The 24,684-nt window shown below is 41.0% G+C and overlaps 1 protein-coding gene across 3 annotated transcripts in view; it reads left to right on the forward strand.

Annotated features, from left to right (window-relative positions):
• The window catches only part of DCDC1 (doublecortin domain containing 1), a 427,916-nt gene that overhangs the window by 191,061 nt on the left and 212,171 nt on the right, over positions 1 to 24,684 (forward strand). For 2 of the 3 annotated variants that reach the window (XM_046637833.1, XM_046637832.1), the window contains 2 exons: positions 6,613 to 6,705; positions 13,969 to 14,139. In XM_046637833.1, coding sequence (XP_046493789.1) covers positions 6,613 to 6,705; positions 13,969 to 14,139 — 264 coding nt within the window. Of the gene's footprint in view, positions 1 to 5,373; positions 5,690 to 6,612; positions 6,706 to 13,968; positions 14,140 to 24,684 lie in introns of all 3 variants that reach the window. The other variant, XM_046637834.1, reaches the window with a different exon arrangement.

Below are 24,684 nucleotides of genomic sequence, written 5' to 3' on the forward strand. Positions count from 1 at the left end.
GTTAAATAAGTTGGAGGTGAAGTATTGTGGAGAATTCTCTTTTACATCCTTTCAGACAAACTGTCACTGTTTCAAAAGTTCCTGTTTGAAGTGGTTGTGATTTATTTTTTGCTAATTTTCAAATATTATGAAGATTTCTTTTATAAATTCTGCCTTGAAACACACTGTCCTCAAGAAGCTCCGGGCTGCGGCAGAAGTAGCTTTTTCTAGAGTTAGCAGGGTTGGGAGAGGCGTCCCTGGCTTTGAAAGGCCCGGGCTGTGTGAAATGCCAGCACTGCTGCCCGATGTCTCAGGGCCAGTTTGTTGTGGAGCCAGAATCCACAGCCGTCTGAGTTAAGGATTCTGCTCCTTCCCCGAGTCCAGAAGTGGCGCTCTTGAATTTTTTGGTTGAAAGGACTTAAGTGAGACAACCTGGTTGGAAGTGAGGCCGGGTCAGGGTTTATGAGAGGGACCTCTGAGACTGGAACTGAGGTAACGTAAATAGCTTGAGAGGATGGGGCTGCGGCTAGGCAGAGCTGAGGACCGCGTCCTCGGTTGGGTTCCTTATAGCACGGGCACTTTGCACCTTGCACTGAAATTCAGAAGTAGATTAGGTATGGGGCGCACTAACCCTCCAGCCCTCCTTCCCTAGGGTGAAATGTTCCCTCAGCCTGACCACTGCCTTAGGCTGACTCACGTGGGGCTGCCGTGCCCTGTCTCTCTGCTGTTCCTTCAAGGCTCAGCTTGTCCTCGCTCCCCTGCCTCCCGAAGCCACTTCACTAGTTGTATGTAGAACAAATTTCATCATGTAATTAATTGCTAATTAGTAATATTAACATTTATTAACAATATGGCCCCATATCATCACTTCTTTTCCTAGCAGACACTACCCCTCATTTATGGCTTTCCATCTCCAGTCACTCCAACCCCAAATTATATTTTTGTCCTTTGTACTGTAGATTGTATTGCTTATACCTCCATTTGACAGTTAATTATGAGTTACCTCATGCTTTATGTTGTTTCCAACTTTTTTTATTGTCTCCTCAACCATGTTGCACATTCTATTAGCCTATTTGGACCCAGAAAAATGTCGAGAACAGTGGTTCGTGTGGAGCCATGTTATTCAGTTAATGCTGTGGTTTTCTGAATCATGGGGGGAAGTGGGATCCGCTGGGTTCAGTTCTAAGTTCCCAACTCTCCCTTGCCTACAATGCCAACCTTATCTAGTTACCAGCTAAGCTTTTGTTGAAAGATCTCAGAGACTACTGCCCCCACCCCGTGAGGAGCGTTCGCTAAACAGCTCCGCGTGCAGTTTTTATTTGCTCAACCTAAATATAAACTTTTAATCCTGGTTTGGTGCTTCTTCGCAGTCCCTGGTTTGATTCTGAATAAATAGTAGGTTTTTAATAAATATTAAGATGAAATAAATGGGTATGATAATTATATCTTATGAACTTTAGTTCATATTTTAGTTCAATTCTAAAAGATACTTAAATTAATTTTTAAGTCAAAAATAGTTCAGATTTCTTTAAGTTGTGACAAGTGTTGAGCACATAAAGTCATTCCTTGTAGAAATTCACAACACACACTGAAAACCCATTCGAGAGCCCCAAGAATCACCCCTGATATTCATGGCAGGAATGGATAGTATTTGTGTGACATGTTGACCTATCCACTAGTTTGATTTTGTACATTTGAACTTTTCAAACCATTTTCTCTATTTTGGTTTCATCTTTGTTGACAGGTAGGGAACGGAAAATAGCAGCCTAGTCCAATTTAAAATGATACAAACTCATTTATCCTTTAACTCCTTTACCACATATTTTTGTGTGTGTGGCCGCTCTTATGAATTCCATTAATGCATTTCCAGACACAAATTATTTAGGTGGACAAAATTCAGAGTTTTTCCTGGACATCGTGATACCGCGTTGTGGCTTCCCCCACACCCCCAGCAGCCACCTCCTGTTCCCATACATACATGGCAGCAGCAATGGCTGGAAACAAAGGGCGCTCTCCCAGCCTCTGAATACAGTGACATTCATTCTGAGAGAAGCAGGGGCAGCTTTTTGAAAGCCGACTTCTTCAGCTCGACAATAACACACAATGAGTTATTGACTTGTTTATATACGGAGCTCTTTCAGTAACTAACTCTGACTCCCACAGTCTGGACAAATGATTGATTTCGTGGTTAGAAAAAGAGAAAGCTCTTGCGCTAAACTCTGTAGTGCAAACTACTTCTTCCCCATTTGTCCCCTAACTGAATAGGACCTTATTAAAATGCACTTTCCAAAAAAATACCTGCAGCTGGCCTTTATAACCATGTTTTGTATATATAAATAAGTAATTTGTCCCAGTCTTTTGTATATTAACAGACCATTGGGAAACTTGTCACTATATATGAAGGCTGATTGTCCTGTTGTTTATGCTAAACTGTATTGCCTATATCTGCATGTAAAATATGGATCAAATAATTTATTAATAGATCAATATTTACAGGTCAAAGACAGAGTTTTGATAGAAAGATTCAGTTTTCTTGTTGGGTTATGTTGACCGGTGAAGGACTTTACATACAACACATCTCATAACCTCCACATTTGAATCCCTGGCTGTTCTTCTGAATACAGAGAAAAGTACCTGCAGAGCTACAGTTCAGACACTGAGGGTTTGGTTGGACTCCTGGGCTCCTCCGTCTTTGGCTGGCACCCGTCTGGAATGTCAGCAGGAATTACACAGACGGAACACTCCAGCTTGTTCGACTGCTGTGCCCTCTCTAAAGATACTAGTAATTGGACTCAGAGTTTGCTTTAGAGTTATTTTCTCTCGTAAAATAGATTTCATTTTACCTCACTGTCATGTTAAAATTTTTACACAGTCTTTGTGATTTTTATAAATACACTTTAAAATATTTTAGGGAGGAGTTAAGAAAACAAGAAGAGAAAGCCATATCCTGTCGATGACTCACGTGAAATGCCATCCCTGCTGTTTGTCCGTGTTTCTCCAGTAGGAGGCCTTGGGCCTGTTTCTCCTCTAGGACGTCCACAGTGGAGCTTCAGGAGCAGCAAGCGCTTGAAGAACTCCTGAAAATTTAAACTAAAATTAAAGGGTCGCTTTCTGTGACCCTCCCAACCGGCTGCATGTTTCGTATGGAACTACGTGTTACTAAACTATGGCCCTTTAGGGCTGCAGAGAAAGGACGTTACCAGCAACCGCAGCATCAATAGTTTGTGTAAAATGGAGACAGTCTGAAAGCAGCATTCACTAGAAGTTGTTTCGCGGGACTCTGCTGCTTCAGGGCTACTCGTGTGGAATTTTTTGTTTTTAATTCGTAAACAAGTCATTCGAGGTGAACTCATCCTTTTTAATCTTGTTTCTCTAACCAGACAATTTCTGGCAGTGTTTTTGTCCAGTTTTCTTTGACAGAGCTGTTATGTTTCTTGTTTCTTCCATTTCTGTGCTGGCCTTGACAAGTTTCTTGATTGTTCTATTCTGGTTACTTTAATATTGAATGAGCTCAACTTTAAACGAATTTTGGATAGCTGGTGTTTGTTACTTACATGGTTTTAAACTTAGCAGCAGGGCCTGACAAAAATGGCAAATTAAACCTTCCTGTTTAGCTTGTTGGACTTTGATGTTCACAACGAGTGGTTGGGGTGTTTTCTCACATTCAAAAAGGACAAGGTATACCGGGAACAGAGTGACTCAGTTTCTCTCTCCCCTGTTTGGTAGAGATTTGGCTTTTCACAGTTCTCAAGAAGTTTTAGTCATCATTCTGGGGTTTTTTTATTGAGGTATAATTGACATATATAAAAGTTTCAGGTGTTCAACATAATGATTTGATATATATCGCAAAATGGTCACCACGCTGTCTAGTTAACATCCATCACTTCATATAGTTACAGAATTTTTTTCTTGTGATGAGAACATTTAAGATCTACTCTCTTAACAACTTTTAAATATGCAGCACAGTATTATTAACTCTAGTCACCATGCTGTCCATCACATCCCCAAGACTTATTTATCTTATAACTGGAAGTTTGTACCTTTCAAGCCCTTCACCCATTTCAACCCCCTGCCCCCCACCCCTGGCAGCCACCAGTCTGTTCTCTGTCTCTATGAACTGGGTGTTTTGCTTTGGTTTTCTTTAGATTCCACACATGAGTGCGATCATACAGTCTTTGTCTTTCTCTGTCTGACTTATTTCACTTAGCATAATGCCTTCAAGGTCCATCCTTTCTGTTTTTGATTTGAAGTTTCTACCCTCTTTATACATGAAAAATTAGTCTCAGAAATTTCAAATCCATTGACAAAAAAATTATTTCATGTATTTTAGATAAGAACAGCAAATCAGAAGCAACTAGTTTTCTCTTAATGAAGGAACAAGAGGATCTTCTGCAAAGTGACAGGAGAGAAGAATGCTACTATTGTTATCATGTGGGACTTGAGAGGGGCGTGCTGTTAGCACTGCATATTATTAATAACTCAGGGTGAAAATGGCTTTCTTAGTTTGACTTTTCACTTACAATAATTTTCTCCTATATGATTGTATTGAAATATCTCTCTTGAAATGGCTGGTCTGTCTCCAGAAAAGGCCCCATGTGTGTATCCTTACATTCGTTGACCGTTTATCTCTCAGCATCCTGCTGGATTCCCTGTTTGGTACTATACCTACGGTGCTTTTCAGGAATGTTGATGTGTTTTCCCTCAGCTTTTGTAGATTAGTTAGTTGCTTCTTTGGAGGTTGAGTATGAGAATGGAGGTGATTTTTCCAACTGTGGTGCTTTCAGCGGTAAAGAATTACCACCTTTTAAGAGTTGCTTGGAAGCAGTCCTAAATGTCATGGCCCTGGGAGACGTCGTTAGAATCTGACTTACTGCTCTGGCACCAAAGTGTTTCATAGCTCTGCTTTCATTTTGTTTTGTTTTCCCTTCAAAGGAAGGTCTGCTCTGAATGTTTTTGCATTTAGAAGTCAGATTTTAAAGAATAGATGACCTTGGTGACTATTCCCCAGTCGCTCTCCTCCACACCTGTCTCCCCCGAGATGAAAATCCCCCTGGGAAGAAATGACCATGGAGACTTGAGACCTGTATATGAGCCTCAGTCCACACACAGGCTTCCACGTGTGCGGGTCGGGCTTGATAGTTGACGTTGTGTCATGTTATGTTTTTGTTTTACTTCAGCACAGGAAAAATATTCCTTGGGGAGGGGGGCTCTTAAGAACAGTTTCACACGATGATTTTTTTTTAACTTTTCATCAGTGGTTCTCAAAACCTGGAACAGAGATCGGCAAACCGCTGCCTGCCAACCAAATTCAGCCTGTCGCTTGTCTGTTTTCTGAGTTTTATTCAAGAATAGCTATGCTCGTTCGTTTATGCATTGTCTATTTCATGCTGCCAGGCGGAGTTGGGTCATTGAAGGACAGGCGGTCTGCCTCCCCCTCCCCACGCCTAAAATATTTACAGTCTGGCCCTTTGGAGCAGTGTTGGTGAACTCCTCACCTAGGGTGATCATCAGAATCACCTCAAGATCCCTGGGCCTTTCGCCTCCACCAAACAGCATCTCTGACAGACTGAGCTGTATCACGTGTCGGTGGATGAAGTGCGGGCAGGTTCCATGGTGTTCTTCTAGCAGATGTACACAGTCGCATCGAGGAGGCCGTCCTGTTGAGGCCACCCCCATTGCATCCCAAGTACAGGAGTGGGTCTTCAGGCAGGTATGGATGAAAGATCCATGTTAATTCAAACATGGTTAGCCAGGCTGACAGCTGAGACAGCCTGTTTAAAACAACAGCAACATGAACAAAACAAAAAAGGGTCATTATTCATTTTAATCCTCAATAAGGAGGTACAACATGGCAAGTCCACTGCTTAAGAGTTAAAATTCCAATTCAGAGGGTCTGTGTCGGGCTACTGTTTTCTTTCTTTCTATCAATGCCACTCTGTTGAGTGAATATTATTGTATGTGTTTAGCTTTTTCTTTTTGTTGAAAGTAGCATTTTGTTTCAAAGGGAATTTTTATAAGGGAATATAAACTGGGCTGCATTCGCCTTTTCACAACACGTAGGTGAGCAGCAGCAGACCTTTATCTGGCTCGGTGAATGGAGCCGGTCAGGGTAGCTGTTCGGCTATTTCAGATACATTATCCTCTGTCATGAAATATTATAAATCACTTTGCATTATTCTAGAGTGTTTGAATTGACATTTGGTTCTGGTTTATGTCCTTGAATTCTTATCCTGACATAACAGCAGCCAATTTATTTCCTACTGGCAATGAAAGATTTTAGTAGGAATTGTCAGCCTAATTAAAGAAAAAAGTTGCTATGCTCATTTTGATAAAATGCTTTAAAAACGTACTCATCAGTATCAAATATCTGCAATTAAGGACCCCCTCTCAAGTCGTATTTTAGTAAACTTAAAAACAATGGAAGTGGAAGTGAAAAATTCAGAGTGTTAAATGTTTTAAATATAAAAATGAACTTTCAACTTATTTAATATAAATGGAATTCATTTTCACATAAGTATGGGCCGAATTAATTTCAAATCACCTTCCATAATTATGCTAAATTAGTTGTTTGAGTAAATGTTGCTATTATGTGTCAATAGGTGCCTATTTTCATGTCATTTCTTTATTTTCTAGTTGAACATGGCCGTGGATAAACAGAAAGAGAAAATTACTGAAAAAGTTATTCTTTCAATGACAGCAAAGGGACTACATCAGACACAAGAAGAGGTAAGGAACTTACTTTTTAAACTGTATTACAAAACTACAAGGAACTGATTTTAAATTTAAGACAAATTTTACTTGGGTCCGGTAGTGAACAAACTATAGTTATTAGATCACAAGATAATGGAAAAAATTGGTCAAAACCCAAAATCATTTTATTGACAGAGATAGCTTGAAAAATAATTATAGGCTTGAAAGAATAATCATATTATAATTTTCTGAAAAATACTTATGAATACCTTCTCATAAATTTCCCAAATTAGGCAATTATTGCATGCAACTTGAATCTGGAAATTATAGAACTTACTAGCAGGAAAAACATTACAATTTTGTTGAACTTTGAATAAATACTAAATCTTATTGTTATTTTATGACTTTCTAGGAATAGAATTATTGTTCTGAATTTTAGAAATGCTAACCATGTTACGTCTTATCAAGGAAAAACTGCAGTTTACAAATGTCAAGAATAAGTGAGCTAGTCGTCAGGTTCCGCAGGCAACCTTGCAATGAGGGCACGAGAGCAGCTTCTCCCCCAAAGCTCACGCTGTGCAGTCGACAGCAGCTTCCATAAATGAAATAATAATACGAAATTGGTGTTAGACAAGGGGAGAATGATTTTCACGTAGTTCCTGGAATGCAAAAGCATTTAATCTTTCTGAGAAAAGATCATGAATTTGCTCATTTCCATGTACCACTGTCAGTAAATAAAATCTATGAGCAACTTGGGAATATTTAAAAATTAAACTTTCATATAATTCTCTTTTGATGTTTTGGAAGAAATCTATCCTACCTTTAGAGTTTTAATATTTCCTTATCATTGTGCCTGCGTCTCCTTTGCTGTGTGTTTTATAGAAGACGACAGGTACAATGGATCAAATTTTCCCGAGTGAATTCAAGTCTTACATTAAAACCTACGTTAATATTTGGGACCTGTATATGTTCAGTGTTAAAGACTATATTGTAAACATTGATTGTTACTCTCAGTAGAGCTATTTCAGGAGAAAATTCAGCGTGCGTGATCCCTAAGATGCAACAAATAACAGCTGCACACACTAAGCCACAGCTCTAAGTCACTCCGTGTAGTATTGACAAGTTAAAGACAAGGTTTTTTAGCTATAAATTTAAAAAATATTGTCCTCAGTTCATTTGAAAAGTGTTTTTTTATCACAGTTGGAGAGTTTTATTACGTTTTCCCAGTAAGTATAAAATGATTCTATCATGTATCCTGATACAGTAAACTTTAGGAAATGCAAATAAATATCTCTAGTTTAGCTAGTATAATTAAAATTATATCTATAGTAACAAAATTATTATTAGAGGCTAAATAGAAAATAACCTAAAAGAATGAACAGATTAAGTATTTTCTGCCTTTTAAATATTGTGATTATTTTGCTCTTTAATATTTTGTGGAAAATTACAATTTCAATGGAACTGAAAACTTGAAGTGGCCCAGGAAAATGATCTTTATGCTAAGTATATCATTTTTAATGCTACCTTATTAGTAACACTAGAAATAAAAATGATCTTTTCTGGAAAACCCACCAGTACTTATGCTCATTTGGTGTATCTTCTTTATTGTCATATCAGTGTTTATTTAATACCAATATACTTCAGTGTTCTTCCTACAGTACCTGACATGGTCATGTATTTGCCTGATCAGCCATGGCTCCAGTGCCTTTTGTTTGCTTCAAAAATCACACACACAGTAAAGGGAATATGTATTTGTGTGTGTGAGAGTGTGTGTACTAATCTCTAAGTATATTTGATATACTATGAAAATAATTTCCATGTCATTACTTTGAAAGTGTTTATATTAATCTTGATGTGTAATTGCTAGTGTTTTGGTTAGAAAAAAAATCAATGACATCAAGTTTTGGCCCTAATTCATGTACAGAGATGTGAAACTGTGATGGTGACGAGAAAACAAAACTTGTGGGAGAGATTGCTTCAATATTTATTTTTGCCCACGGTTATCTTTTTCACAAAAATATTGTGTTTCTAGATATATTTCAAAAACCAAACTGAACATCATAAAATCTGAGATTTAGATTTCTGCTGCCTATAGTTTTATCTTACAATCCTGTGTTTTTTTCATGTAATTTTCCACCTGAAAACTAGGAATAATAATGATGTATGCATCATGAGATGTGTATGGATTTTATTAGAAGAAACGCCTATGGGAGAAAATGAGGAGAGCTCTGGGTGAGGCTGAGAGAACTGCCGGACTGAAATGCGGGCTTGAACATGACTGAAGGAGGGAGGAAAGGAGGAGGGTGGGAGCATCCTACAGTGCTGTGCAGTCTAAGGAAGGTGCAGCGAAGCTGGTGGTATATCCTTGAACCCAAATTGTCCATCAGACACAGGAGTCCTGTGACTCCCTGGGGTGGACCTGCCTTAGTATCCTCAGCCATTGGTGCCAACATGGCCATGGCCATGAGAGCACCATAGCTGGAACCTTTGGTCAGTCATGCTCCTGTAGTGAGCAGTCTGTGAGGCATATTCTCGTTGCTTCCTCAAAAGGTGTAGTTGACATCATCCTTGTTGCCATCATCATAGCCCTATTTTCAGGTGAGTTACAGACAATCAAAATATCTCTATTTTCAGTCACCCCTTCTCCCATGAGTGGATGGGGACGTTAGTTTCTTGAATAGGCTTAAAGGCAGCACACAAGGGACCTCTGGCTGGAAACAAGATAAATTTCCTTCCAAAATGTTTTCCATCTTCAAAGACTTCTAGGAACCTGTTGCAAAGCTGGCAGTCGTCTACGCGGTAGGAATAGAGGTGGTATCCCTTCCAGGTTTCCCGGTGGTTCCTCTGCAGCCCATCCTTCCAAATCAAGAGACACTTAAAGTTGCTCACGGGTTCCCATGTCCTTTGTAGTCTTCGTTCCTCAAGTCTGGTTATCATTCGCTTCTTAACCTGAAAAACACTGTACTCTTGGGCCTGAAACAAAGAAGTGATTTTAGGAAGTTTACAGTACTCATTTTCATCTCCCTTCCCACTTTCTGGTTCTTCTTAATTATGGTATAAATTGCAAAGTTCCCTGGTCTTCAGTTTAAGCTCTGGCCTGGTTTGGAGACCGTCCTGTATGTTACGTGCCAACCTGGCACTCCTTGCATAGAGGCTGCTGCCCTTCATGTTGATTTCAAGTGACAATTCAGTGCGAAGTGCTTGGGAGTCCTCCTTACAGACAAGGATGGACTCAAGGCCACATAGCAGTCAAGCCGAGCACTGAGCTATCACTGAAAAAACAGGAGCTCCTCAAAGAGTATCCATAATATTGAAGTACAGTGTTCAGAACGTACGGTACAGAATGTACGGCTTTGATATGCATACCTTTTAGAATGGTTATAAAAAGAATAATATTTTGTGCTGACTAAATCGTGTTGAGAATTTACTTAAAGGCAAGGATTGTACGAATGCATCATAAAAACGTGACTAAACTGCCCTGTGTGGGTTTTCATGAAGAAACCCCCGTGTACGCTGTAGACAGGTGTGCATTTGCATTCCTGCACAAGTTTGGCTTGTTTCCTCATCAGAATACTCATTTTTTTTTTTTTTTTGCTACCTTCTGCTCATTTGTCACTCTCCCAAATTCTGTACAAGTGTCACTTCCGTGCTGCATTTCCACGGAGAATGAGGAGTAGAATGTGTGGGCTTTCTGCCGCACAATGAGATGGTGCGTTTTTCACCATATGCATGCGTAAGCCTCTTTTGTGAATGGGACTGATAGGGTCAGATAATGTTTAAAGGGAAAGGCTTTCTGTCTCTCAGGCCTCTCTGTTTCCACATGGGTGCTCCCACACACACATAGATTGAATTATGAACAGACCCATTAATGCTGGGATCACAAAAGGTCAAGTTTTGTCTTCTTTTACCCCTATTCACATTGCCTTTGTAGAGGGAAAAAAAAGGATTTGCAGAAAAAAAGATTCATGATGAAGAATTTTAAAGAACATTTTCCCCCTTCTAGCAGCATCTGTGATTTGAAAAAAAAATCATATTATGTAAAATAATTCAGGAGTCTTGTATTACCTACCCGATTTTGGTACATGAGTTATCGTCCGTAGGGTTATCTTTAAGGGTAACATGTTATCACAATAACTGAGAACAAAATGTAGCGCTTTGAGGATAAAAGACCTTATGAATATGTAAAGTAAAATTTTAGTAAAACTGGATGGAAACTTTATCAAAATGTCAGTGGCAGGATTCTTGATATATTTTTTTCGATGCTTAAGATATGTTAATTTTTGCTAAGGTATCTTATTTGATAGTTTTAAGTTCTTTTTGAAAAAATAGGTGATGATTGGTGTAATTATGCTTCATTCACATACATTAACAGATAATCATGAGACCAATGAAAATAGCAAAAATGATAGAGAAATTTTTTGAAGCAGCAAAGAATTCATAAGGAATGAAACTTTTAAGGCTTTAACCAATAGCCCTTTAGAATGCAAATGACATCATCAATTGTATGGTTGGTTGATTTCTGATGTCACATGAAATCCCCTATCAGTGAAAGGCTATGGGTTGTGACAGTAAAACCAGTCATGTATAAAAATGCTCTCAAATCACAGCCTGAAATTCCTCCTTTTTTTTTCTTTTTTTTTTTGGTGGCTAGCTATGGCACAAAGTGCAGTGTTCCTGACTAGCATAATATATTCTGCGGTACTTAGTACACCTTAGAGATTACGTGAAATTCTGTCTTCTGGAATCACATGATGCTGGGCATAGGTTCAGAGAGGGTCAGTGCTTTCCAGAACTGGAGTCTTCCTTCCTTTGGTTCTTGGATTTTAATTTTGTCAGATAATGATAGGAGCAAGTCTCCTGGCCTGCTTTGATCTCTAGCTTTGATAAATACTATTATCCATCCTGTTTGAGGATAATGCTGCTGGTGGGTAGTATGGTGAGGATGAGGCTGAAAATACTGACTAATACTGCATCATCTATCATTTCCATATTTTAAATGTTACAACTTTCTTATCGGGTTGACAGTACTATGGAAAGCACAGAAATTCATTCCAGAAAGTAAGAAAAGGTCTTGAGTCTTTTAATACCAAGCTGAGGAATCTGGGGGAGCAACTGGAGGGTGCAACATGCTATTGGAGGTCGATTAATTCGGGGGAGGTGGCAGGATGGTTTAGAGGAGGAGAGACCAGAGACAGGGAGACCACACAGTAGGTGTTTTGGTAACCCGAGCAGGGGGAGGGGAAGAGGAGATGAGGGCTTGGACCAGAGTATTACTTATAAGAAAGGGAAGGAAGGAGAGAACATATATGTATTTGGAAGAAGGATTGGCAAAGTACAGCCCTGGGGCCACGTCCATGCCTTCACTCATTTTCTGAAGAAAGTTTTAATGGAGCACAGCCATGCCCGTCTGGTAACATATTGCCTGTGGCTGCTTTCAAAGTGCAACTGCAGGGTCGAGCAGTTTTGATGAAGACTTTATGGCCCACAAACCTGGAAATACTTATCGTCTGGCCCTTATAGAAAAAACGTTTGCCAGCCCTTTTTCTAGAAGAAAGGATTGTTTAAAGGGAGGAGATGATTGATGACATAGGGACAAACAAGGGAGTTACGGGAGACCAAAGAAAAATAGGAATCATTTAAATTAACTTGTTTATATGCACATAATGCTTCTAAAGTTCTTCGGAAAAGTTAAATGTAATTGAGGTTTTATAGACATAGTATATACGATATATACTATATATATAATGTTGAACTAACTAGGTAGAGTAGAAAAATAAATATTCAAGTCATAAGGATAATAGTACAAACTTTTTTTCACTGACTTCCATGATGTCCTCGGTGGAAGGGATGGGAATCATAGATCTAACATCAGAGTTGGAGTGTAGACTGGGGCAGGTGCCATATTTTCAGTTGAGAGAGACAGAGGGTGAGGTGTCAATATGTGGGAGACTCCTGGAGAAGGATTTCCCATTTTTACTGTGGACGTTGAAACGAGATGAGAATCTGAAGTTTCAACTTTCTTCTGCTTCATGTGAAGTAGGAGTAGGGACAGGAAAGACAGACTAAGAGTAACAATTAAAACTTGATGTGCAGAGAACACCTAGATTTAAAGAAGAAAACACTGTAATAATATAACGTGCATGAGGCACCAACTATAGCTTAAACATTGTGCTGTCCATTCTTTAATCTTATTTAAATTATTAATATGGTAAAGCCAGCATTATTATTCTTTTATGGATGAGGGTTTATAACCTGTTGAGAGAAGCAGGATTTTAACTCAAGATTTCAAAAAGTTCATGCTCTATTCAGAGTTATTCATACTTCTAAATGGGTCTAATTTAATCACTTTAAAGAGTCATGGATGAGGTGAATTTCTGCCTTTCATCTCTTTTGGTCACTACTGTAGTTCAACTAGTGTCTGTGTAGGAATCCAATTCTATTAGAGAGAATATGAGTCTACATAACACAGTCAAAGAATGATATGATTTCTAATTTGTAAACTATGTGGATGTAAACGTTAACTTGCTATTTCTGTATCCTCAGCACGTCTTATTAATAGTCTGTAGCCCAAGTTCAAATGTCTGTCTTAAATCTGCTGGTTAGAAGTCTAGAAATTTACAAATAAAGGGTACATGTTTCTAAGCCTTTACTGTTTCTGGAAAAATTCTGTGCTTTATTCAGAAATTGATATATATTCAAAACATTGTCTAGAATAGAGAATTATCTTTGAAATGTGGATATTTTTGAAAATTGTATTTATAAAATTTGGAAAATTATATTTTGGAATATTTGGAAGAAAGATTGATTTATTTAAAAGGTCAACAAAATGTTAATGGATCTAATATATGAATTAAAATTTTAAATGAAACATACAAATAGTAAAATAAAATATTCTAAAATGGAACATACATCTAATAATAATAAATTAAATGTCGTTGGTGCATATATTGGATTAATTAAGGTCTTAGGAAGGTTTTAGTCTGTTAAGCGATTTACAAGTCTTTGGCAACCTTGTCAGATGTATATGTTTCTTTTCATATCCAGAGATATTTTTTGTTCAGCAATTGTAAATGGCTACCTATTCCATATTACTAAAGTATAAAGGTTAGAAATTTTCCCATAAATAAAATTTATTGATGAAGGAATGTATATCTCCTCTGTTTACTCGAAGAGCGTTCTATACTCAAGTTTTTATATTGAAGTCATTTTCCCCCCATCAAACGAGGAACTCAAAAATCTAATAGGTGTGACATCAACAATTACTTCTTGCTAACAGCTCTTGTAATTTAACCCCTTCAGGTGAGCAGGCTGATTGATGAATTGCAGACAGCTATCAAAAGCAACAGAGGTCATCTCTCTAAACTTGGCCCCCAATTACAGGCTGAGCAGGAGCAATTCTCCTCTTATGTCTACCAACACATTAAAAGCCTTCCCACAAACACTCTTCTCCCAGGAGGCCTGCAGCTCAAGGTGGGTGTCATTCTGTGTCTCTCCCTGAGTTCAGCCAGAGACAAAACACTCTGTGCTCCATTGAAGACCCTGTAACAATGCCACTCGGCTCGCATTTCTTTTTATGTTGTCTTCCTCAAACTGCAGTTTGGCTTACAAGTGCTAATATTACCATTCAGGGGATGTGTTTTTAAAAGAAAATACCTAGAGGACTTTCAAATGTGGATTTATAAACTTTAACTAGTTTTCAACACAGAAAAGTAATTTTAATGAAGAAATTTAATCATGTGAACATTTATATACTTTCCCCAGAAACATATATTTTTCACCAGAGTCACTATGTATTTCAGTTTTTAAAAATAACTGATTTGGAGAAATGGACAAGCTTTAATCACAGGCATACAGAGGCAATAGGAATTAGAGGTGAAAGGCCAGCAACTGATCGATGTACAAAGGACATTTCCAGGGAAAGGATCTGTACCGGATAAGTGTGACACGAGTCGAGTTCACTTGGTAAAATCAATACTTAAGAATATGCTGGGAAAAACGTGAATTGGTTATTTGTCAGGACAAGATGGCTCAATGTCCTCGACTCTTTGCTGTTGCATCTTTGGAGGAGAAAAATAATAACTCCTACTTGGCTAAAGTGGATTAGGCACTGACGCTTAGGGAATTTACACACTTTTGTTTATCATAATAGAGCATCTGTGTAGGTCTGTCAAGTTGGTATTGTCCTATAATTTCATATCCCACATTTCAAGAGACTATAACTAGTAAATTTTGGATTACTCCACGTGTGGCCCTTTTCCCTCTAAGGAACTCTACATTTCCTTTTGATTATATTTATATTTGAATGTGATAACATTCCAAGTAATTATATTTTGATCAGCTTTTTTCTCTATAATTCTTCCTTTTAAATATTCAATTTTGTTCTGCAAATAATATTATAAACATTATATTTTCTATCTATAACCTGTTTTGTCTTAAATGGCATTCCTATGTTTGCATTTTGAATGAGAATGTTACCAAGTAAAAATTGACCTTTGGGGAAATGTAACTCCAGGATAAATCTGATAATTTATTTCTCATGGTCTGTGCTAGTCAGCTAAGAGTTTAGGAAGTGATGCTCAAGACGTCAAGGTCAAGGGTTCCTATAGTCTGGCAGCATTATTCTTTTCCAGATTTTTGACTTGGTTGCAGACCTATTCCACCATTTTGTCAAGTCCTTGCTGTTGGTTAAGAGAGGAGCTAGATGAGGGAGAGAGATCGTCGTAATGCCAGTCACCCCACTCATTTACATTGACAACTATCTTACGACTTGGAAAACATAAAAGTGTTCTGTTCCTCACAAGTTTGTTGCATATTTCTGAATAATTTCTATCACTTAGTCACACTAGCACATGGGCTTGATAGCAAATATTTAACTTTAGGATCTGAATTGTTACTCTCATGTATTCCCCTTTTCATATGCTTCAAAGTTCTTTCCATACCAGCAAAAAAAGAGGAAATTTATAAAGGCAGAGAAGGCGTCATGCTGTGTTTGTGTGGACTCACTGTGCTGTGCATACCATAGCCACAGGTAGCTGTGTAAATTTCAATTAATAAAAATAAATTAAAATGGAAAATCTAATGCCTCCAGTAGCATGCCGGTTACTTTCCCGGTTTTAGCACAGAAAGTGCCACATCCAGGAAACGTCTCAGCCACAGGCAAAATGGGGTGGTTGGTCCCCCTGGTCTTGTCTGGGAGTTCCCTCTCCTTCCTCCAAGGCGGTCTCCTGCTTTGTGATTCTTTCCCCGCGAAGTACTCAGCCTCATTTGCTTCTCCCTTCTTTCTCCTCAGTTTTCTCCTTCGGAACATCCCCTTTTTCTCAGAGAATAAATTCCTCTTGCCATATTCCAGGAAGCCTAGACATCGGCCGCATCCTCTGGCATTAGCACAGACCACTGGTCTTTCAACCTTGGCCACATGTTATAATCATCTGGAGACCTTTTAAAAACAACAATGCCCCCACCTCCAGAGATTTTGATTTAATTGGTTTGGTATGCTAAAAGCTGCTTCTACCAGTTTGTAATAGCTGATTGTTAAATTTTGAGGAATTTTGTGAGCCAGTTGTTAAATATAGCCATTATTCATAATTAAATTATATAAACTTACAATACATAGATCTTACTAAAAACAAAGGTAAGGGGCTGGCCCCATGGCCCAGTGGTGAAAGTTCCACGCACTCCACTTCAGCAGCCTGACTTTGTGGGTTCGGATCCCGGGGCTGACCTGCTCCTCTCATCAGCCATGCTGTGGAGGCATCCCACATACAAAGTAGAGGAAGACTGGCACAGATGTTAGCTCAGGGTGAATCTTCCTCACCAAGAAAAACCCAAACCAAAACCAAACAAATAAACAAAGGTAATACTCTTCTCTTCCTAATACTGTATTACATTTACGGTTACCTCTGCCCCTTGACGTTACTTATGCCTAACAGTGTCTGTTTCGTGGAAGCGCTGTAATGGTGGGGTGCTGTGTGTCTCCCAAAGTTTGTGCTCAGTGATGGCTTGTTGTCACTTGAAACTGTCGGGAGTGGATATTTGGACTTATGGAAAAGAAACTGAGATCTGAAGTTTTTGAAACTAGTTCTTGTGTCTGAAGTAGCCAGACAGTAGCGACAAACTGGATTAGCAAAGGATACCCTAAATATTCAGAATTGCAAATCCCTTAGAATTGAGGCATGTTTCTGTACTCCCTCTCAGGTGGGGTGAACTTGATAATTCCTCTGAGGGGGTGTTGAAAAAAGGCTACAGCTTGCCATTCTTCACTGATTCCAGGATCAGCTCATGTCAGAGTGCTGGGCAAACTCTAACCAGAGGCCCGTGGGCTGTGGGTGAGCTGCCCTTCCTTGGAGCCCCATCTCTGACCCAGTTACCTTGACCCGCTGCTGGCCGGGGCTGCGTCTGCTCTGGTTATGAACAACTTTATCCCACCTGATGGCATATACTCTGCAGAGTCTTAGATGACATATCAGAGAACAAAGTGCGTTTTCTATTTATAACTGGAAAGCTTGGCTCTAGTAAAACTTATTTTTTCCCCTTTTCTATCCATTTTGATCTTTGAAAAGTGTCTGATAAAAAAATGAATTGGGATGGTCATCTTTCTAATTTCCTCTCTCTGATGACATATCACTCTGATTCACGTCACTCGTACGTATACAAACCCGTGGCTCAGCTTCAGGAACCGAGGGATGGACCGTGGCATCCTCCTCTCCTGGAGCTGTGGTCCTCAGTGGGCTGGAGGCAGGCTGCCATTCAGAGTCCCCCAACGGCTTGTTCATGTTGTGTAAGATTGCCTTCACCACTCCGCTGAGCTTCTCATCCTCATCGCGTCTTTTATCGATAATTTAAAAATAGCAGCTCTTGGGGCTGGCTCCGTGGCTGAGTGGTTAAGTTCACGCGCTCCGCTGTGGCGGCCCAGGGTTCAGATCCTGGGCACGGATATGGCACCGCTCGTCAGGCCACGTTGAGGTGGCGTCCCACATCCCACAACTAGAAAGACCTGCAACTAAGATATACAACTATATGGGGGGTTTGGGAAGATAAAGCAGAAAAAAAAAATAGCAGCTCTTGGTTAAGTCTTATTATTAGAAGGCTGCCTCTTAAACGGATGTTCTCTTTCTGCGTTCCATATTGTCTCAGTCCCATTTCTGCAATCACATGGCGTAATGCAATCCCAAGATTAAATGTGCAAATACAGCAAAGCACTGAGAACAGCCCAAGTTGGACGTCCATCCTGCTATGGGGAAGCTTCCTTGTTAAAAAAAGAATTGAAACGATGTGACGACATCAGAGGAATTTTAGGAAAAAGCTCTATCACCCGTAATCAGATTATTCGCTGTGTGACTATTCTCACCCTTGCATTTCGTTCCCATATGTACTCAGAGACGCCCTTCGTGGTCAGAGCCACAGTGTGCACTGCTTTTGCATTCTGTTCCATTCTCTGGCCATCACGTCATAGCACCTTTTAGGTTGATGAAATTTCTGTTTTTCCCTTTCGTGGTCACTCTCAGTGTGCACCATAGTCTCTGAAGCCCTTCAGGTGATGAGTTTTTGGAGCAATTGCTTACTGTTCCATACCTTCTCTTACCCCGTGTGCCCTGCCATGCCACCACCACAGCCACTGTGGGAACATCTGCCGTAGCCATGGCTCAGCAACTTGTGCCTCCCCAGCCCGCTCTTCCCGCAACTCCGCCTCCTCTTCATCCCCATGGAGATGCTGTCAGAAATGCGCAGGGAAGAAAGGATTGATGGAGAAGGGTATTAGCAAGTCTGTAGAGGATGGTGGGTGGAAACTAGGAGGAAGGTGGGTGATAGTGACAGAGAATTGATGAGCAGGAGTGTGGGGTGTGTGAGTGGGTGGGGAAGCCCAAGACCGGGACGAGAGCAGGATGGTCAGCTCTTCACACACAGTGGTCAGTGATGCTCCCTGGGTTGCTTCCATTTGCTGCAGGTAAAAGCAGATCCACTTGCTGTGGGGCCAAGAGCCTGTAAAATTTGGGGGAGAGGAGCCTCTTTAAAATTAGGCCTGAAAGTGGGTATTTATTTAGAAGGAGAAAGTAAATCAGAACAAATTAATGGAGGCTTGAGATTCAGACCCTTTCTTCAGAGACCTTTTTTAGGCAGCTTTTCAGAAAAACTTACATAGACTTACTCCCTAATTGCTAGTTGGCCTCCCCTCCCCGCTTATGCTTATGGCTCTCTCCAGCTGCCAACTCCCAGCCCTCAGGGCTGGAGCGGGAACGGGCCCTGAAGCCTGATCTTCATTAACTTCACGTGAATCCACTCTGGCGTGAGCAAGGGGATATGGTGGCGTTTATAACCTAGACCAAAACAAGATTCAGACGGCTGTGATTTGGAGATATTTTTAGACTTTCTGTTTTTATATCATTTGGTTATAATGTTCTCTTATAGCTTTGTTAAAGAGATAATTCAGAGATGTATTCTTCAAAGAATGTCTTTGTCCAGCATCTAGCTCATCCTCTGGGTAGTATAGTATGCATCTAACAATTTTATTGTCCCAATGACAGAAAAAAAGAAGCCTTTTAAAGGAATATCCCAGTAAATCCACACATTATCAGATGCACATTGTCTCGTGTGAGGTGCAGTGGGAAGATGCAGAGAGGCCTAGAAGGCTGGGGCCCAGGCAATGAGAACAAGATGGCGTTCTTTGAGGACAGTGAAACCAATGTGTGGATCTTCTTAGCTCTTTCCTACAATTTCATCATTTTACTTTATCGGCTTGTGTATATTTAGAAAATGGTGTCATTTGATTGGTAACAGAGAAGATGCTAACTTTGATCTGTAACGCCCTCCTAGCCTTCCCTGTGCTTTGGATATTTGAATTTGCCTTTGGAATTTGCTCTACCAGTGGCACCAGAGCACCATGAACCCATCTGAGGTTTGCATTCTATTTTGTGGTCATTCAAAAAAAGCTTGAAGTTTTCTAACCATATGTATTAAGAGGAAGTTTAAATAGTTGGGGATCTGTGGACCAGTTGAAAGAATAGAAGGAGGTAAGCGAGGTCAGTTATCCCTAAAAGCGTGGCAGACTTTCCTTGGACAGCCTTGGCACTGTTCTGCACGCACCTTCTGGCCTTATTTTCACTGCACCCTCCTGATTCTCGTCTTTCTGTTTAACCACTTTCCCCATATGTGTGTTTACAATCCCCGAGCTGCTCTTTATTTCACCCACGTTATTTGAGTGAACAGTGAGAATGAGAAAACAAATTTAGGATATGTTCTGAGTACAAGCAGTAAAACATGCTAAGTTGACATTCATTTTCAAAGGAATTGTGGCTCGAGTGTTGTGATTTCAAGAACATTCATTAAATGTTGGGTGAGATGTGATGGAGATCATCAGTTTTCCTTTGTAATCTTCCCGCAGTAGGCAAATGTCGGGGTGCTCATTTTGAAGGCAGAGAAACTTGGAAGCCTGAGGCCCCCCCGGCATCTCAGGGGTGGCCGGCAGCAGCACTGAAGCCTCTGTCTCAGCTTCCTGCCAGGGCTCCTTCCATCCTGCCTTCTGCTCTTTTCTTTCCTGTCCTTTTCTTTCTTTCTTTTGCATGTCCTGTGGGCAGGGGGCGGGGGACTTCCAGTGTGTCCCCCCAGCCTCTTTCCTCACAAGCACTGCAGCCAGGTGTAAGGCCCTGTGTGAGAGATGCGGCCTTCCCTCCCAGACGTGCTGAAGAGAAGGCTGCGCCAGTACCCAAGGCAGGGAAGAGCGGTTGGTCGGGGCTGTGGCTCCCATGCAGAGCCGGCCGTAATGAGCTGGGCTTTCCCCGCACCCCACAGTCCTGAGGGTGCCCAGAGAACTGCCAGGTGGGCAGTCAGCGGGGACAGTCCACGGGCCAGAGCTGGATTACTGCCCCTGTGGTTCCCCGGGCTAAATGCAGCCCCTGAACCCTGCTGTGCAGGCACGCTCTCTCCGGGGGAACGTCCTTCTCCATAGCAGTTAATTCGCTCTTACCTCTCAATTAGCTTCTTCACAGTGTTGGAGCGCCCCGGTCACTGCGGCTCTCTTCCTACATATGCTCCCGTCCCCTGGATTGCCCACTGACATCTCTGTTAGCCCAGCTCCGAGTCATCACTGAACGCAGAAGTGGATGCGGCTTCTCTAGGGTGTGCAAGCGAAGCGATGCGTTTACACTTACTAAGATTCCACCTACAGTTTGAAGTTTTATGACAAAAAATGGATTATTTCTTAAAATAAAAATGTTTCACCATAGATTAAGCTTTTGTACAGGTTTTAGTTATGCAGAGTACTTATTCATATCAGGGAGAAAATTATGTTTATAGGCATATTTGATATATTTTAAAGAGAAACTGAACAGCATTAAAAACATATACTCTAGCCAAAGATGAGAATATGGTCTCTGAGGCTGAGAATTTGGGCAAGTCTGATGATTTGGTTCATATTTAATCTTATAATGTTCATTTCCCCTAGTAAAATAGAATTTGGGGGATGTGTCTATGTTTTTCTCATCAAAAAAGCCCTTACTTTCTATGAGAAGAAATATATTGAGCCCAGGAACTTCCAAAAACCTTTATTTACCAAGCTCGAAGCTCTGGTATATATCACATCATATTACACTCAGATATTGACAGGAGCCACATAGGTGATATTTTAATCCCAATTAAATATAATTTTAGGCACTAAATTAATTTAGATAAAGTAAGATCCTTGTTCCATTTCTCCTTGAAATATTCTCATTTGTATGGGTTTATTGAAATTACTTAGCTTAGGACATGACAGGCAAGCAAATTTACCTTGCCACTATCTTCTCGGTAATGTTGAACATTTTCATACACCCAACCCAGTGAGAACTGTAATTGGATACAAAGAGATTTTTTTTTTTTGTGGAACATTCACCTTGTTTTGGAAGTTTTACTTTGTCAATAGACACAGAAAAGTGAGTGGGACAGAACCCTTTTTAAAAAAAATATTGTAACAAAACAATGTAGTGTGACTTTAGAAGCTTAAAGGAAGGAGCGCAGGCTGGCTCCCAGGTAACTGCGAAGCTGGTGAGGACCATTCTTCAGGCCTCTCCGTCCTTGATCTGCCTTGGCCCTGTCTCCACTCACACCCTCCAACCCTCAATTCAGGCTGTCAGGTACCCCAGGTTCTCATTACCACCATTTTTTCAAAACTTGCTTTTAGGAAAAAAGCATGTCACTCTTTCTTTCAAAAGACAGTTTTCAAAAAAATATTCTCTTAGATCGGAGTTCTTTCTTGGAATCTACTATATAAAGTAAATGAAAGTAGGATCTACCCTGTTTGAAGCCAGGATGATGGCTGCCCCACAGACTTGCTCATCACCCTTGATCTCCCACTTGGGACCACAGACCCTACTCACCCTCTACCACCAACCCTACTCCAGGCCCTCTGGGTGACTCCAGAGAACTGAGACTGGAAATCACAGCCTCAAAGGATTAATAAGCACCGAGGCTGAATATCATTTCCTTCCTCTGTGGTATTTAAATTATGACAAAGGAGTAAATCTCTAACTGGGGTTTCAAGTATTGGCAAGTTGCTGGGAGGGCTATTTTGGGGCCAGAGTCCTTTGGTCCACACCTAAAATCCTACCCCGTAGGCAGTCCCCCAGTTTACAGCTTCTCAACAGCGTGCTCTGCCGCACCATAGAGAGGAAATTTAAAATCTCTTTTAAAGTAAATTGTTTTCTAAGTATACCTCTTCTGGGCTTTAAAAAAATGCTATTTGGTTTTTGGTTCAGGTACCATTTAGACTGGTGAAGTTTAACAGTTGTATAATTTGTTTTCATTTAACTGTGTTTTCATTTCCTGAGACAGAATATACCAACTCCTTACCTGTTAAATACTATTAAAGACATCTCTGTTAGGCATTAAAACACTTTCTCTTACATGTGGTATAAACAGACTAACTCATTATTAAATTTTCATTGCCTGAATCCCATAATTTTAATATTTGCCTGTGACTCTCACTGTATCTGAATATTAAAGTTAGACTTGTTTACGGTTTGATTTATAATATACATTTGAGAAGATATGGAAAATGTGGATATTCTAAAAACTATCTTGCAAGTCTATAAAGATGAAAAAAATAACAGTACATTTATTGATTTAATGTACATATAATGTTAATTCACTTAGAGTTGGTTTTGTGTATCCAGAAGTGACTTTGAATTCTGATTGGACAAAGATTTTTTTCCTGGCTAATTAGCTTCTCACGTAAGACAAATATTTCATGTTAATTTTCACATTTTTTGACTTAGGTAAAAAAAATATCCACTAAAAATTACTTTTCTATGCCGTTAAACTTCTTTATATTAAGTTTCAGATTTTTAGAGTCTCTGACACTAGATGTGAGAGTACACTTTGGTGTTTCTAATTAAAAACATCGTAGGCCTTGACTCTAGTGGTCTCCCCACCACTTATGAAAGAGGTAGGCTGGGGACGTCTCCTTCCCTCCTCAGACTCCCTGTGAAGCCTGGTGGTTGTGAGTCCCGAGCGCGTTAGCGGGCGTCGCTGCCCGGGATCGCTTGTGTGTGTGCGGAGGCCCGCTGCACTGCCCGGCTCCCTTCCTCAGCTCCGAGGGACCCACCCCAGCTGCCACGGCTGTATCCTTACTGGACAGCTGCCCTCCTTGTAAGGGAGCTGCTTCTCCCAAGACGAGGCCCTCATCCTGCCGGCACCTGCATTCAGCACTTGGTCGGGGGCCGGTGGGCAGGCCTGGCCTCAATTCTGGACGAGACTGAAGGGCTATCCCGGCTCCAGAGCTCCCCCGGGAGGCCTCTGGTGCAACTGCGTTGCGGGTCACCCCTCCGCAGCCTGCTCCTGCCTCCCTTGCCCGCTCCCAGGACCCCAGAGGAGCTCCCCTGCCAACCTCCCACGGGTAGGGTAAACCTTCTCTCAGAGGCAGCTTCCTGGGGACCCCAACCCAAGACATCATGTGAGTTAACCTTATTTCAACATATTTAGTTATATTTACCTGAAATATGCCACAGAGTTTGATGTGGCTGTTTTATATTCCTTTCTTCCCCACACCTCTGGCGGTAAATCCCCCCAACTTTTGGCAACACACCGCAGTGTCGTTTTCCTGTTACTGCCTCTCGACAGCATTGCGTCCTGGGCCTTTTGAAGCCTAGAAGCTTGGCCTTCGACTCAGCACAGAAGAGCCGCCTGGGGGGTGTGCCTGGCAGTCACGGAGAGTTTGGGAACCTGCTGTCCCCACGGCCAGCCTTTCCAGACTTAGAGCTTTGAAGGCCGGGGAGTGGCCCTGACCCAGGCCTTACGTGGGTCCCCAAATAGATGTCATAAAGGATGCCAGGCTATTAGCTCGGAACTCCCCCTTCCGGTTGTCTTTCCCTAAATGGTTTAAGTTTTGGTCACTGTCTGTAAAATCTTCATGGGAAATAAAATTCTTTTAGTACGTTGGTGACATTTTCATGCCTTCACAAACACTGCATGTGAATAGTTAGATTTACTTTGATTTATTTACACCCATGGATGCAGACTTCATGTTTCAGAAATATTAGCCTGGCTAGAAGTTTTATTTCCCAGCCCTGCTGATAAACAAATAAGTAAGTAAAACCACTGTGGGATGAACATGGGAAAGGAACCACGCCCATTGTTGACACTCGGGGGTGCCCATGTCACCCCCTGGGTTCGCTTTGCTCCCCACAGTCTGCTCTCTGCCCAGCAGCCACATGCTCCTGTAAAAATGTGGGCTGGCTCCTGTTCCTGCCGTGTTCCAGACCCTGCAGAGATCCCTCTGATGTCACAGTCCTCACCCTCCCTCTCTACCACTCTGCTCCCGTTGCAGCCTCCACGCCGTTCCTGGAATGTGCAGCACAAAGTCCAGCCCTAGCCTCTGCCCCAGCGCCTCCGTCTACTCGTCTACTCGAGACACGCTTCTCCCAGCGCTCTGCTGGCTGACTCCCTCGCCCAGTCTTTGCTCCTGTCTCTCCTCTCCTGAAACAGGTGCCTGTTCTAACACCTGCTTCACGCGGTGACCACCAGTCTCATCCCACTCCCCATCTCCAC

The sequence above is a fragment of the Equus quagga genome, chromosome 14, assembly GCF_021613505.1.
Source record: "Equus quagga isolate Etosha38 chromosome 14, UCLA_HA_Equagga_1.0, whole genome shotgun sequence".
NCBI lineage: Eukaryota > Metazoa > Chordata > Mammalia > Perissodactyla > Equidae > Equus > Equus quagga.